The sequence below is a fragment of the Orbicella franksi genome, chromosome 2, assembly GCF_964199315.1.
Source record: "Orbicella franksi chromosome 2, jaOrbFran1.1, whole genome shotgun sequence".
Classification (NCBI taxonomy): domain Eukaryota; kingdom Metazoa; phylum Cnidaria; class Anthozoa; order Scleractinia; family Merulinidae; genus Orbicella; species Orbicella franksi.
Window position 1 is genome coordinate 37,426,467 of NC_138146.1, and position 11,227 is coordinate 37,437,693.

An 11,227-nucleotide genomic window follows, 5' to 3' on the forward strand; every position below is an offset into this window, starting at 1 on the left:
TCCAACAATTTTCTTTTTTGATGGTGGTAGGGGAGGGAGGGAAGGGGGTAATCAAAAGAGTTGCAAGTGTGGAGGGTCATGGGGGTGCAACTACACCTTTGAGTTGTCTTGGGTATTAGTGCAAGAAAAACTTGTTCCTGCTTATGATTTAACAGAAGTCACAGAAAAATTATTCCTGTAGAAACATTTGGATAATTTGCTTGTTGTGGGAGAGACAGGGGTGTGAACTAAGGAGTAAGAAGCAAGAACCACATGTTTCTGCTGGAAAAATGGAGATTGAATTTTTATTGGATGATCTGGTGTTGTGTAGACTTAACTCCTGAAAAGTACACCTTTCTACTTCAGCTTAGACACTTGTCTGTGTCCCGTCTTGGAAAACAGGTTAAATTTCAGAGGTGTCCGAGTTTTCCTGTTTCATTCTCAGTCTAGTCAATTCTCTTTTTCTCTCACTTCCTCGTCTACGTTTTCGTCTATTTCTTTCAGTTTTAACTGTCTGTCTTAACTGAAACACATCTAATGTTGACTTCAAGGGTGGTGAAAGGGCCATACCAATTACTTCAGCTGTCCTAGTTTAGAGAAGAAAAAAGAAAAAAAAGAAGCTGTTATCAATCCAAATGCATTTAGTTTCTTCACAGAGCACAAGAGACAAAATATATTTATTTAGGACTCAGATGCAAATATTTAAAACTTAAAGACATTCAACATTATTTATCAGGTTGATATCACTGATAAACAATGGATTTACCTTTTCATTTCCTCATAGACCCTCAGTGAAGCCCACGCATCTGTAGCAGCATACAAAATTTGTTTCTCAGTCAAATCTTTTGACCAGTCTGATTGTTGAAGAAGTTTGGAAAGTCGTTCATGAAGAAAAATAGCACACATTGCTCTGAGGTTCAATGGATCACAGTTCATTTCTTTTGCCCAAGTAAGGGTATCTACAAAGTTATTTGTACACTCTCCATAATTCTTCTGGAGAAGGACAACATCTTGAGCAAGGTCATGGCCCACCTGTGCCAACAAAAGCAAAAAAAATGTCTTAATTGAACATTGTCTTCACTGAAATAAACAGATCCTGTCTTCTTCCTCTGCTGCACCTCCAAAAATGGGAACTTATGGAAGAGAGATATGTTGGAAATACCTTTATGTCGAATTAGGCTAAGGTCTGCAAATTTCCTGATTTCATCTGTTCCCCCCACTCCCTTTTGAGCACCCTTGAATCTACCATTGAGATCCTGTTAGGAGGGAAAGAAGGAGGCAGGGGGATTATGTCATCCATCTGAATTTCAAACCTTTCATGTTCTTGAGTCACTTTCAGAATTTCACCACAAGTTGTGCCATTTGACGCCATTGATGTCGCTATTTTAAAGCTGTGTCACATGGTAAAATCTTATCTTCAAAGGTCCAATTGGTCTTTCACAGACGTGGTAGAGGGGAGAGGAATAGGTCATTCTTATCAGCACCCCTCCTTCCCCCTATTGAGGTACTAGGAAATCAAAGGGGGGGGGGGAGTCTTTAAAAGCCATTTCTGAAGGGATAACTACATAGGTGCCTTTGATCTTTTAATAAAATTTGTGTTTTAATAACTGTGTCAGCGCTTTGATCTTCCTTTCTTGGGGGGGGCAAGAAGTTTACTTTTATGAGGGGGTGAAATTCAAAGTACCTTAATAGCGGAGGTGTAGACATTAAATGGAATGGCCCAATGCCAGTCATGAGTTAATTTTAATTTTAATATTTTTAAAATACCGTAATAGCCCATGTATAAGAACCTGAATTTCTCAATTTAGCCTAAATAGTTTCTTATATAAGTGGTACTTAAAGCAAATTTAGGCTACCAAGGTTCTTAAAATAGGTTCTTATATTTTCATATGAATTTCATCTGAATATACTATACAGTGTGGGGCCCAGTTCTCAGCCAGGCCCAGTTCTCAGCCACTTTTTGTTCAGCGTTTATTTTTCGCGCCACAAATTAATCTGAATAAAAAGCAATTGTTTCCAAAGGTAGCTTGATTCCTTGTCTTCCGTTCTGTCAAGTTTTGTTTCGTCCTGCCGAGTTTTTCTGTGAGCACGTCGAGGTGACACGAAGGTAGGTGAATTTGGTTTCCCCAAAAACGTGTTTGTTTACAGCTACTCGAATTACATGGTTGAATACAAGTTTATATTTTGTCTGTCTAGAAAGCCCAAATGAGCCAATTCTTGGCATAAAGGACGTAGAGTGATAAAACTATCTGTTAAACATAAAGTTTTCCTGGCCTGTTTAATTCTTTGACCTAAATTGACTCCTCAATATTTCCTTAGTACTTTTGCGTATTTGCCTATTCTAGGCCACCTTGCTCGCCTTCAACACTAAAAGCACTCATAGTTTTGTGTGGAGTATTTGTGTCAAGTTAGTTGTGAAAATAAAGCTGTAATGGGGTGGCATGTTGAAAACTATGAGCTCTGACTTAACCCCGTTTTAAATACCCAACTCTTTTTTAGCCTCGCATGACTGCACTTAAGAGAAAAACTAGGTGTGCAAAAAACTTCCATTTCTAACATGAAACAAAGCTCTTTAAGGATAATTTGTGATCGAAATATCAAAACACAAGCATTATACATGATTTAACAACAAAAAATGGTAATAAAGCGTTGTTTATTCTGAGGAATCGTGCCCACTCTTTTGTGGCCGAGAACTGGACCCGCTGGCCGATGTTCTGGGCCCACGCACGAAGCCTCCATTTTCGTTATTACTCAGGAGAAAAGAGCGTTGAGCAGTCGATAGCTTTACATATGTAAACTGAATGCTGAAGCTGGTTGTGCGTGAAATTTTAAGTCCTCACGGCTATTCCAAGGTAAGAAATGCAAGTTTACGTTTTTTGTGGCCGAGAACTGGGCCCCATACTGTACATATTATAAATATCATATCATAATACAGTATAAATTATTTATTTGTACCATAGAATGGTAAACACAATAGACATACAACATGGTACTCAAGCTTGAAAGAAAAAAAAGTCATGTCAAGTTACTTTCAAATAGATGATGATCTTAGTTCAGTAGTTTCTACCTATACACTTTTACAGCAACCCCAATGATAAGAAACTAACTTAGAATTTTAGCCTTAAGGTGGCTGAACACAATTTTTGATACCTATGTTTCATTCACCTTTTTCTCTAAAACCCTTGATCCCTCAGTCGCCAAAAATGGCAGCAAGCAAGTTAACAACACAAACATTGGTTTTTTGATGGTTAAGCTGACGTATGTGCCGTTGCCATGGCAACACGAATAAAAATAAACAGGCCTTTAAAATCGGTTTTGTTTATTTGTAGAAAATCTAGCCATTAGATTTTCTTTGTAATTTGCATGCACCAAGCTTGTAACGATTCTCACAAGTTAAGAGCATTGAAAATAAAGACACTTTATTTATTTATTTAATAATTTAACAGAGAGATCTTTAATTATCCCTTGTTGAAGGTTTACTGGAATATCTACAGTTTCCTTTGGTAAAGTTCAATTATTTTCAATACTCCAGTTACTTATTTCCTAAAGTATTTTCGTGCCAAATTTCGTGAAATTCTAATGGGTGGTTCTCGAGAAATAGGCGTATTTCCGAGAGTGCAAATTTTCATTCAATCGCAATTTTTTGACTTACTACGCATGCGCTGCATCTAACTGGGTTCTTTCGGTAACAAAGAAAAAGCTGAAAATTGCTGAGTTCTTTGCATTTCTACCTTTTCTAACATACATTTATGATAAAAGACTAAAGCCATTAATACACTGCGTTCAATTATAGAGAAAAATAGCACAGATAGCGCGGGTGTTGAGTAAATAAAATTATCGCTCTATTGACGGCCTGTTTGTTTCTTGCAATCCTTGTGCGCGCGCTGAATTGCATCAGCAAAAGCGCGCGCGAAAACTGTGTTCGGCCACCTTAATAGGTTCTTATGTGGAGGGGGCTTAAAATGAAAATTTTAGCCTAACAGCTGCTTAAAACCCAGGTTCTTATACGTGGGCTATTACTGTATATCTAAAACAATTCACAAACTTACCTTTAGAACATTACCTGTGATGATGGATAACAAATAAGGAGGGAGTTTATCACGAAAATGACCCTCATTACACGTCCATAAACCTGCATTTTCCTTTGAGGCCAGTTGAATTAAACAGATTCTTTGGAGTGGACTTTCATTAACATATTCTAAGTCCATGCCAAGAGCGTCCTGTCTCTCAAAATCCTTACAAACTACACCTTCTTGCACTAAACGTTGTTCGTCTCCCTCATTTTTCACAACGTGAATTTTCCCTAGAAACTTACAGGGCTGCATTCCAGATGCTTTTCTTACAAAATAGTCAGCTGGAAGAGCAAATGTCCTGTGAAGAAAGTTCAACGCGAAGGTTTTGTTTAACGTCTCGTCGCGATTCAACCGAGAGGTAGAAAGACACTTGAAGGATTTCCTTTTCACCGCAATAAAGACTGCGAGGTTCTGAGCAGCTTTCAAGTCTTGAAGCCTGGAAAATTGTCTGTACATCTTACTGGAGGTAAGCTTACTTCTTTCCTCCGATCTTCCCGTTTTCTTCCGGTCTCTTGATCCTCTTTCAGTTTAATTCGTACCCAAGCCTACCCGGGTGTATCAGTTTCCAGTACCCTAAGCTGATCACAGTAATTCAAATTATTCTCGCATTTTGATTGGTTCTTGCTTATGATCAATTGGAGGACAGACGTATAGATGACGATTTTCTTTTTAGATAAGTGTATTAATGCCCCGGGGGGGGGGGGGGGAACTCCCATATGGAATGGACGGGGATGCTCGTCTTCTCGCTTAGGGGTGTAAATTTCGGATTTTGGTCTCGCTCAGGGTGTTCTGGGCAAAATGTCATTATTTTTAGCCGTCAAGGTCTCGTTAAAGGTTGCACGCGAAGAAATAACAACACAGGAAGAATTTTATTTTATAAACTGGTCTCTTTTAGGGGTCTGCAAAAGCTTCGGCTACGCCCAGATTGGTCTTTTTTAGGGGTTAAATTCAAAATTTCCCACGAGCATCCCCGTCCACTCCATATGGAAGTCCCCCCCCGGATTAATGCCATGTTGCCGTGCATCTGTTTGGTATAAATCGATCACAGACGTGCTCTGTTATCGCCTTGTGTGTTCCTTGTTTGTTCTTACCACATTTTGACGTCATCTAGCTATGACCAGTTACTAAACGGACGCACGGCAATATGTATGGGTTATTGACCAAATGTGAGGTCAAGATGGCTGGACTGATTGGCCAAGTTCTTTTTTTTTGCGTGTTTATGGACCGAGACGGAGTTGAGGTCCATAAATTTGCAAAAACAAAAAAAAAAAAAAGAGGCCAATACCCAGCCATCTTGACCGAACATCATATGGCTTTCGGGAAAATTTTTCTTACGGGACACGGGGGGGAGTCCCGAGCGGGCAAGATAGCTCCATCTTGCCCGCTCGGGTAGCCAATCACAGCGAAGGATTTGATTCATCTTGCCCGCTCACGGAGCTAGCCATATAATAAGGCTGGATATTGGCCTCGTTCTTTTTTTTTTTTTTTTTTTGCAAATTTATGGACCTCAACTCCGTCTCGGTCCATAAACACGCAAAAAAAGAACTTGGCCAATATCCAGCCATCTTGACCTCACACTTGGTCAATAACCCATACATCTTGACCGAACATTATATGGCTTTCGGGAAAATTTTTCTTGCGGGACACGGGGGGGAGTCCCGAACGGGCAAAATAGCTCCATCTTGCCCGCTCGGGTAGCCAATCACAGCGCAGGATTTGATTCATCTTGCCCGCTCACGGAGCTAGCCATATAATAAAGAATCTACTTGCTAAAAAGACTCGCGCTCTACTTTTATAAAATAGGAGAGGAAAGTGTTTTTTTTGTTTTGTTTTGCTTTGTTTACTGTTGTTGTTGTTGTTGTTGTTTTTTTGTTTTTTTTCCTCACGTAATATATTGAGACCAAAGAAGTATAAACTAAGACTTTTTATTGTGGTATAATTATTGTTGTACAGTTTGCACGAGTGGCCTGGGTTCGTTGAGTATCGGCACGACTTGAACGTGTCGAATAGTTCCTTCGGCCATTTAGTTTTACGTGAATTCGACGGTTACTCCCCAAGTCCTTCAGGACCGAGAGCTAAATATCCTCCATCGACCGCCAATTCTGCACCAGTTATTGCTGAAGCATCTTTGCTGCACAAGAAGGCAATGGTTGCTGCTACCTCTGCAGGCTCACAGAACCGACGGTTCATCTGTCGCTTGGCAACGGCTGGCTCAATGTTCTTCCTCTCACCGAAAACTGATTCTGCCTGCAAAGACATTTTTCAAGATTATTTCCGGAATGCAAATCAGAAATTAAACATCTCAAATACTGGAAACTTAGGGCCATGAGAAATGGAGAATTTACCAAATGATAAAAGCCCGGGATAAGCCAAAACTCACAGAGACACCGAGGTCCTCGTTTCAAAATCCGAGAAACACACGAAAACGAAACTTCGCGACTCATCAGGATTGCGAGATCATATCAAAAGTCCCCGAGACCCACGATTTCAAAGCATGATTCAAAACTGTGGATAAGACCCTGGGGACGAGGTTGATGTTGCTCAGGGAAAATAGGGAAGAAGAATGGCCCTGGGAACAAAAGTGTTGTCGACTTGCAGCCCGGATGAAGGCTGCTTTGGAAAATGATTAACCATTTGTCGCGAGAGCCCTTTGACGATGAGTCTTCCATTCCGTGGTTCAAAGTCTCTCCACGTGTGACTCCACAACAAGAAATACATTAAGTAAAAACTGCACGATTGTGTCAGTTAAGTATAAATAGGGCCGGTTAACTTACTTAATAGTTTATTTTGATAAATGTCCTTACAAAAAACATTACATTCCCCGACGAAAGGGAATTAACGAACAAGGAACAAACTAGGAAAGAAAGAACCAACCAACTAAGGAACGAAAGAACGAATAAAGGAACGACTGAATGACTTGATGGCAGACCTCGGTCACAGTTTAACAAAATTACAAGCAATAAATGAAGTATTACATGTTCAGTCCAGATATATCCGGGACAAATAGAGTTTACTCTGATTCCATGAGCGGACAAATCCAGGGCCATACACTTGGTCATTGTTGTTACAGCGGCTTTGCTTGCCTGATATGTCCAGCCGGAATGGTAAGGCATAACATGGTGGGCCTGGACACTACTTATGTTCACCACAGCACAGTCCCAGGCGTCTGCTATGGAATCAAAACAAACAATAAAATTTACAGTAAAGAACTTCATGAATGTTGAACAGCTTGACGCTTTGAAAAGCGACACAGACGCTTGTATGTTGCGAGCCAACAATTAACCAAACTACAATGAATGTATCTCACTATCTGAATGTCGCAGCTTTTGAACGCATCGCCCGGAGCACGTTTCGACCCATTTTTTTTTTTTTTTTTACGAATTTGGCTACAACTCTGCATACTTTTCTTCCAATTTCTTCACCTACTTATATTTGTTCTTTTATACATCGCATGCATTTCTTGAAAAGATATGTCAAGGAAGACGCCAGAAAAATTAAGCTCTTCCGTACGTGTAGAAATACAGCTAGCCTCAAATTTTTAGTGAGCTGAAAAAGGGCACTCTGCTCTTGCTTTTGTTACATCTTTCTTTTGATAATGGCATTTCTGAGATGAAAAATAGTAACGGTTTTTCATGATTGAAAAACGTTACTCTGGTTTAAAAATGTAAAAATGTTAGTAAAAATTCTTTTTGTAAAAGTCCCAACGTTTCGGCTAAAACTTCAGCCTTCATCAGGGGAAAGTGACAAGGAATTTGTTGAAAAGGTACGTTCTTATACTATGCAAATCGGCAAATCGGCAAATCGGCAAATCGGAGCTAATTATGTTCTGTCCCATAGGGCTAAATTTAAAAATTCGTGCGGCAAGTGCATACCATCATCACGGTTCAGCGGATTCCTACAAGTGTTAATTTCCCATGCTTCCAAAATACGTTTGTTGCGCCAATTTGTGCTTGTACGTAAGATCTTTGAAGATACCCAGGAGATGGTGTGGCCAGAGTGTAAACAATGTTCCGCTAAAGCTGACTTGTGCGAGTATTTGTTTACAACCGCTTTTTGATGTTCTTTGAGCCAGGTGGAAAATTTTCGTTTCGTTCCTCCGATGTAGCTTTTGTCACAACCTTGACAGGGAATTGAATAAATTGCGCCACGAGTCTGATCTTTCGGGACTGGGTCTTTTGGTTTGGGAAATAAATTGCCGATGGTATGGTGTGGTTTTAAAGCAACTTTGATATTGTAATTGCTTAGGATTCGCTTAATCGGTTCCGTAGTGCCCTTGACATACGGTAAAATGCAGAAACCTTTTTTGTCATCCGGTGGAGTAGCAGGCGTTTGTTAAGAAGGCCGTTCCGGTTTACTTGCATGAATAACAAAGCGTTTCGGGTAGCCATTCGCCCTGAGTGCCGCGATCACATGTTTCATTTCCTTTGATTGTTGGTCAACAGAAGACGGGATAGCTCTTTTGTTGTTGTTGTTGTTGTTTTTTCACAATTGCTATTAACATTCTCTTTTACTGTAAATCCCGGCTTTCGTTTTTCCATAACTAGACTTGGCCGCCGGCATCTCTTACATTACCACCAATCCGATGACATTATTTCATGACCTGACTGTGTGGCAAACTGTAACATGAAATGCAATACAAGAAAGCTGCAAAGAGTGAGAATGATCAAAATTTCAGAAGACTGAAACGGAATTCGAAAAGAATGACTTGATTTGCGCAAGTGACGCGTCAAAAACAGAGATGGAGCAAAAAAATCGCGGGAGGGGGGTGGGGGAACTTATAAAACGCCGGGAGTATCCCTTGATTACCGACTATACCTTTAGTCATATATGGATAACAGGCTTGCACCATGTTGGAATAGCCAATCACATTTATTCCCAAAACTCTATCCCAGTCCTCTTTTGTAGAATCCAGACCTGTGAAGAGAATACCATAACAAATTGGTTAGAACTGTCAGAACTAGTGTTCGGAACATGAATAAGTCTGCGAATATATCCCAATCGATATGTTAGCTAAGTGATATGTGTTAACTAATATGCTAAAGTTTTATTAATTATATTACATCACCCATTACAGCCAACCGTAGAATAGGATGGAATTTTTGTACAGCGGCCACTCCCACTTTCTTTTGCTGACCCGCCCACATTCCTTCGTGTTGTGGTGAGTTGACTGTTAGCAAATTAGAATGTGAACAGGCTCCGGCTGGAAGGGTCTGACCGCAGCTGGAAGGGCCAAAAAGGAACTGACTGAGAGTGAAGCGGCCGAGGGGGGATGACCTCTTTCCCCTTCTCTCCCTTCTCTCCTCATTCTTCCCGCACTCCCTTCCAGTTCGCCCCATCCTCGACTAAAGAGCCTGTTCAGAGGCTATCAGCGAATTGAAGCAATGGGTCGAGATACGAATAGACCTTATCACGGTTTTCGACGCCATCTTGACGGGTAGGCAAAGCGGTCGGAAATTACAATAGAGGTAAAGAAACTTGACCTTGCCTCACTTCGCTTACAGTCAACTCACGGGTAGTCTCGTCTCACTACGAAAGAAAGTGGGAGTGGACGCTGTACAGAAATTCGAGCCGTTGATTCTAGCCTGAAATGTCAGTCATCTCCCGCCCTCATCGAGATTTCTCCTCTCGCCCGGAGATAAGGCTGATAGCGGGAGATCCTGACATTTCAGCCTAGTGATTTCGTTAGTGTTGACATCATTGCGTGACCTAACGTGACGTTTTGATACATTCTTGAAAACACTTCCCGGCTGCCTGGTATCTAGACACAAAATACGTGGCACAATTGCACTGAGGAAATATGAAATAATTGACTATTGTTGAAAATGGGCCAGTTTAGTTATGCAAATCTTCAGTAACAAGGCAACTTTTTATCAATGAAAAAGTTTCTTCAGTCGACTGACGACTGGGTTGCTGCTTTCTATCCCAAACTTACCCTTACGAGGCGCGCCAATGCCTGCGTTGTTCACCAGAAAATGAATTTTTCCTTCATGTTCTTCAGCAACTTTCTTCACTCCTTCTACGCACTGCTCTTTATCTGCTACATCCACTTTATAAAACTTGACATCGTATCCAGCGGCCGTAAGTTCACGCTGTAGATGTTCACCAGCAGGTTCGTTGATATCAAACGCGGCTACTGAAGCTCCATCGTTGACAAATCGGTTCACAGTGGCTCTCCCGATCCCCGAAGCTCCACCAGTTATGATACACACCTTATTAGCAAATCGACCTTTTGTGTGCTGCGAGTCAAGCGGAGGGTTTGATTGCGCCATCTCTGACTGAGTGCACTACAACTTTGGTTTATGTAACGCGAGTGACACTCCTAATATGGCGTAACGCGTGACTTGAAGTGCGAGCTTTCCATTCGACCTAAATTCCGGTGTGAATTTCTGGAAATTTTCCGGTTGACTGCACCAGAGTGGAAACGATAAGCCGCACTTTTGTTCGCTTCGAATTTTTCGATGGCTTCAAGGTTTAAATCGCAAATATAGAAGCAAACAGAACACTGATAAGTCGACATTGTGACTTTTTTTGACCACGACATACAAATAACAACGGCAGCGAAAACGTCGCAAAACAAAGGGTTTAAAGTAGTACAATGGCTTTGCACGCGTTATAAATCTTTGCACATTTCGTAGCCAGTCTATGCATATTTTTTCATTGGAATTAAACTCTTTCTTGACGAATTCAGCTGTGGCTATTATTTATCGACATACAAGTGGCAAGATTCTAAAGCTGAAATATTGATCTATTTTTGAATACGCGTCGCCGTCAGTCCTTGGGTGAGATGTTCCAACTCGCTAGGATCGCGGCCAAAAGACCTAGCGCTGAAAGGAAAATTACAAATTTACATAATTTCAGAAAAATAGGACAACCTCCTGAGGTACACCCAAATTTTCGAAAACATTTCATCCCGGAATATCCGGAATTTTGGGTTGAATGGTTCGCTTTTCGGAAATTCAACAAATTCCAGATTTTCTGCAACTTTCCCCAGGAAATGTCCGTACCATTCAATCCCGTTTCGAAAATTTCGGAATTTTTGGTCGAATGGAAAGCGCCCTGTAGTCTTATCTATGTCGCGCATCGCAGAGCAGAAACGCAGAAGAGCTCACCCCGGCGCGGTCCTCCACATGGAATATAGTGTGTGAACAAGCTTCTCCACTTGAGAATTAGACTGG

The 11,227-nt window shown here is 40.9% G+C and overlaps 2 protein-coding genes across 3 annotated transcripts; both read right to left on the minus strand.

Moving 5' to 3' along the window:
• Window positions 1–366: 366 nt before the first annotated feature.
• On the minus strand, window positions 367–4,599 carry LOC145479705 (exonuclease 3'-5' domain-containing protein 2-like). Its single transcript, XM_081458141.1, has 3 exons — window positions 4,029–4,599; window positions 746–1,011; window positions 367–566 (listed from the first exon to the last, which is right to left on the minus strand). Exons 1-3 carry the CDS (start codon window positions 4,506–4,508, stop codon window positions 383–385), a joined length of 930 nt encoding a protein of 309 aa, XP_081314267.1. The 5' UTR covers window positions 4,509–4,599; the 3' UTR covers window positions 367–382.
• A 148-nt stretch (window positions 4,600–4,747) lies between these two features.
• Window positions 4,748–10,612, minus strand: LOC145479710 (3-oxoacyl-[acyl-carrier-protein] reductase FabG-like). 2 transcript variants are annotated; one of them, XM_081458150.1, is made up of 4 exons: window positions 9,985–10,612; window positions 8,868–8,966; window positions 7,028–7,218; window positions 4,748–6,299 (listed from the first exon to the last, which is right to left on the minus strand). In XM_081458150.1, exons 1-4 carry the CDS (start codon window positions 10,319–10,321, stop codon window positions 6,099–6,101), a joined length of 828 nt encoding a protein of 275 aa, XP_081314276.1. In that variant the 5' UTR covers window positions 10,322–10,612; the 3' UTR covers window positions 4,748–6,098. The 2 variants fall into 2 exon arrangements, with proteins under 2 accessions (XP_081314276.1, XP_081314275.1); XM_081458149.1 differs by having other exon boundaries at window positions 7,028–7,221.
• Window positions 10,613–11,227: the final 615 nt, after the last annotated feature.

What these genes read in the sequence shown, in the direction of transcription:
- LOC145479705 (XM_081458141.1), bottom strand. Translation starts at nt 4,508, where the DNA reads ATGTACAGACAATTTTCCAGGCTTCAAGACTTGAAAGCTGCTCAGAAC. An exon ending in TCACAGGTAATGTTCTAAAG is followed by an intron (nt 1,012 to 4,028) that starts GTAAGTTTGTGA and finishes TTGTTGGCACAG; the next exon opens with GTGGGCCATGACCTTGCTCA. An exon ending in GTCTATGAGGAAATGAAAAG is followed by an intron (nt 567 to 745) that starts GTAAATCCATTG and finishes TCTCTAAACTAG; the next exon opens with GACAGCTGAAGTAATTGGTA.
- LOC145479710 (XM_081458149.1), bottom strand. Translation starts at nt 10,321, where the DNA reads ATGGCGCAATCAAACCCTCCGCTTGACTCGCAGCACACAAAAGGTCGA. An exon ending in CATTGGCGCGCCTCGTAAGG is followed by an intron (nt 8,967 to 9,984) that starts GTAAGTTTGGGA and finishes TTCTCTTCACAG; the next exon opens with GTCTGGATTCTACAAAAGAG. An exon ending in TTATCCATATATGACTAAAG is followed by an intron (nt 7,222 to 8,867) that starts GTATAGTCGGTA and finishes TTGATTCCATAG; the next exon opens with CAGACGCCTGGGACTGTGCT.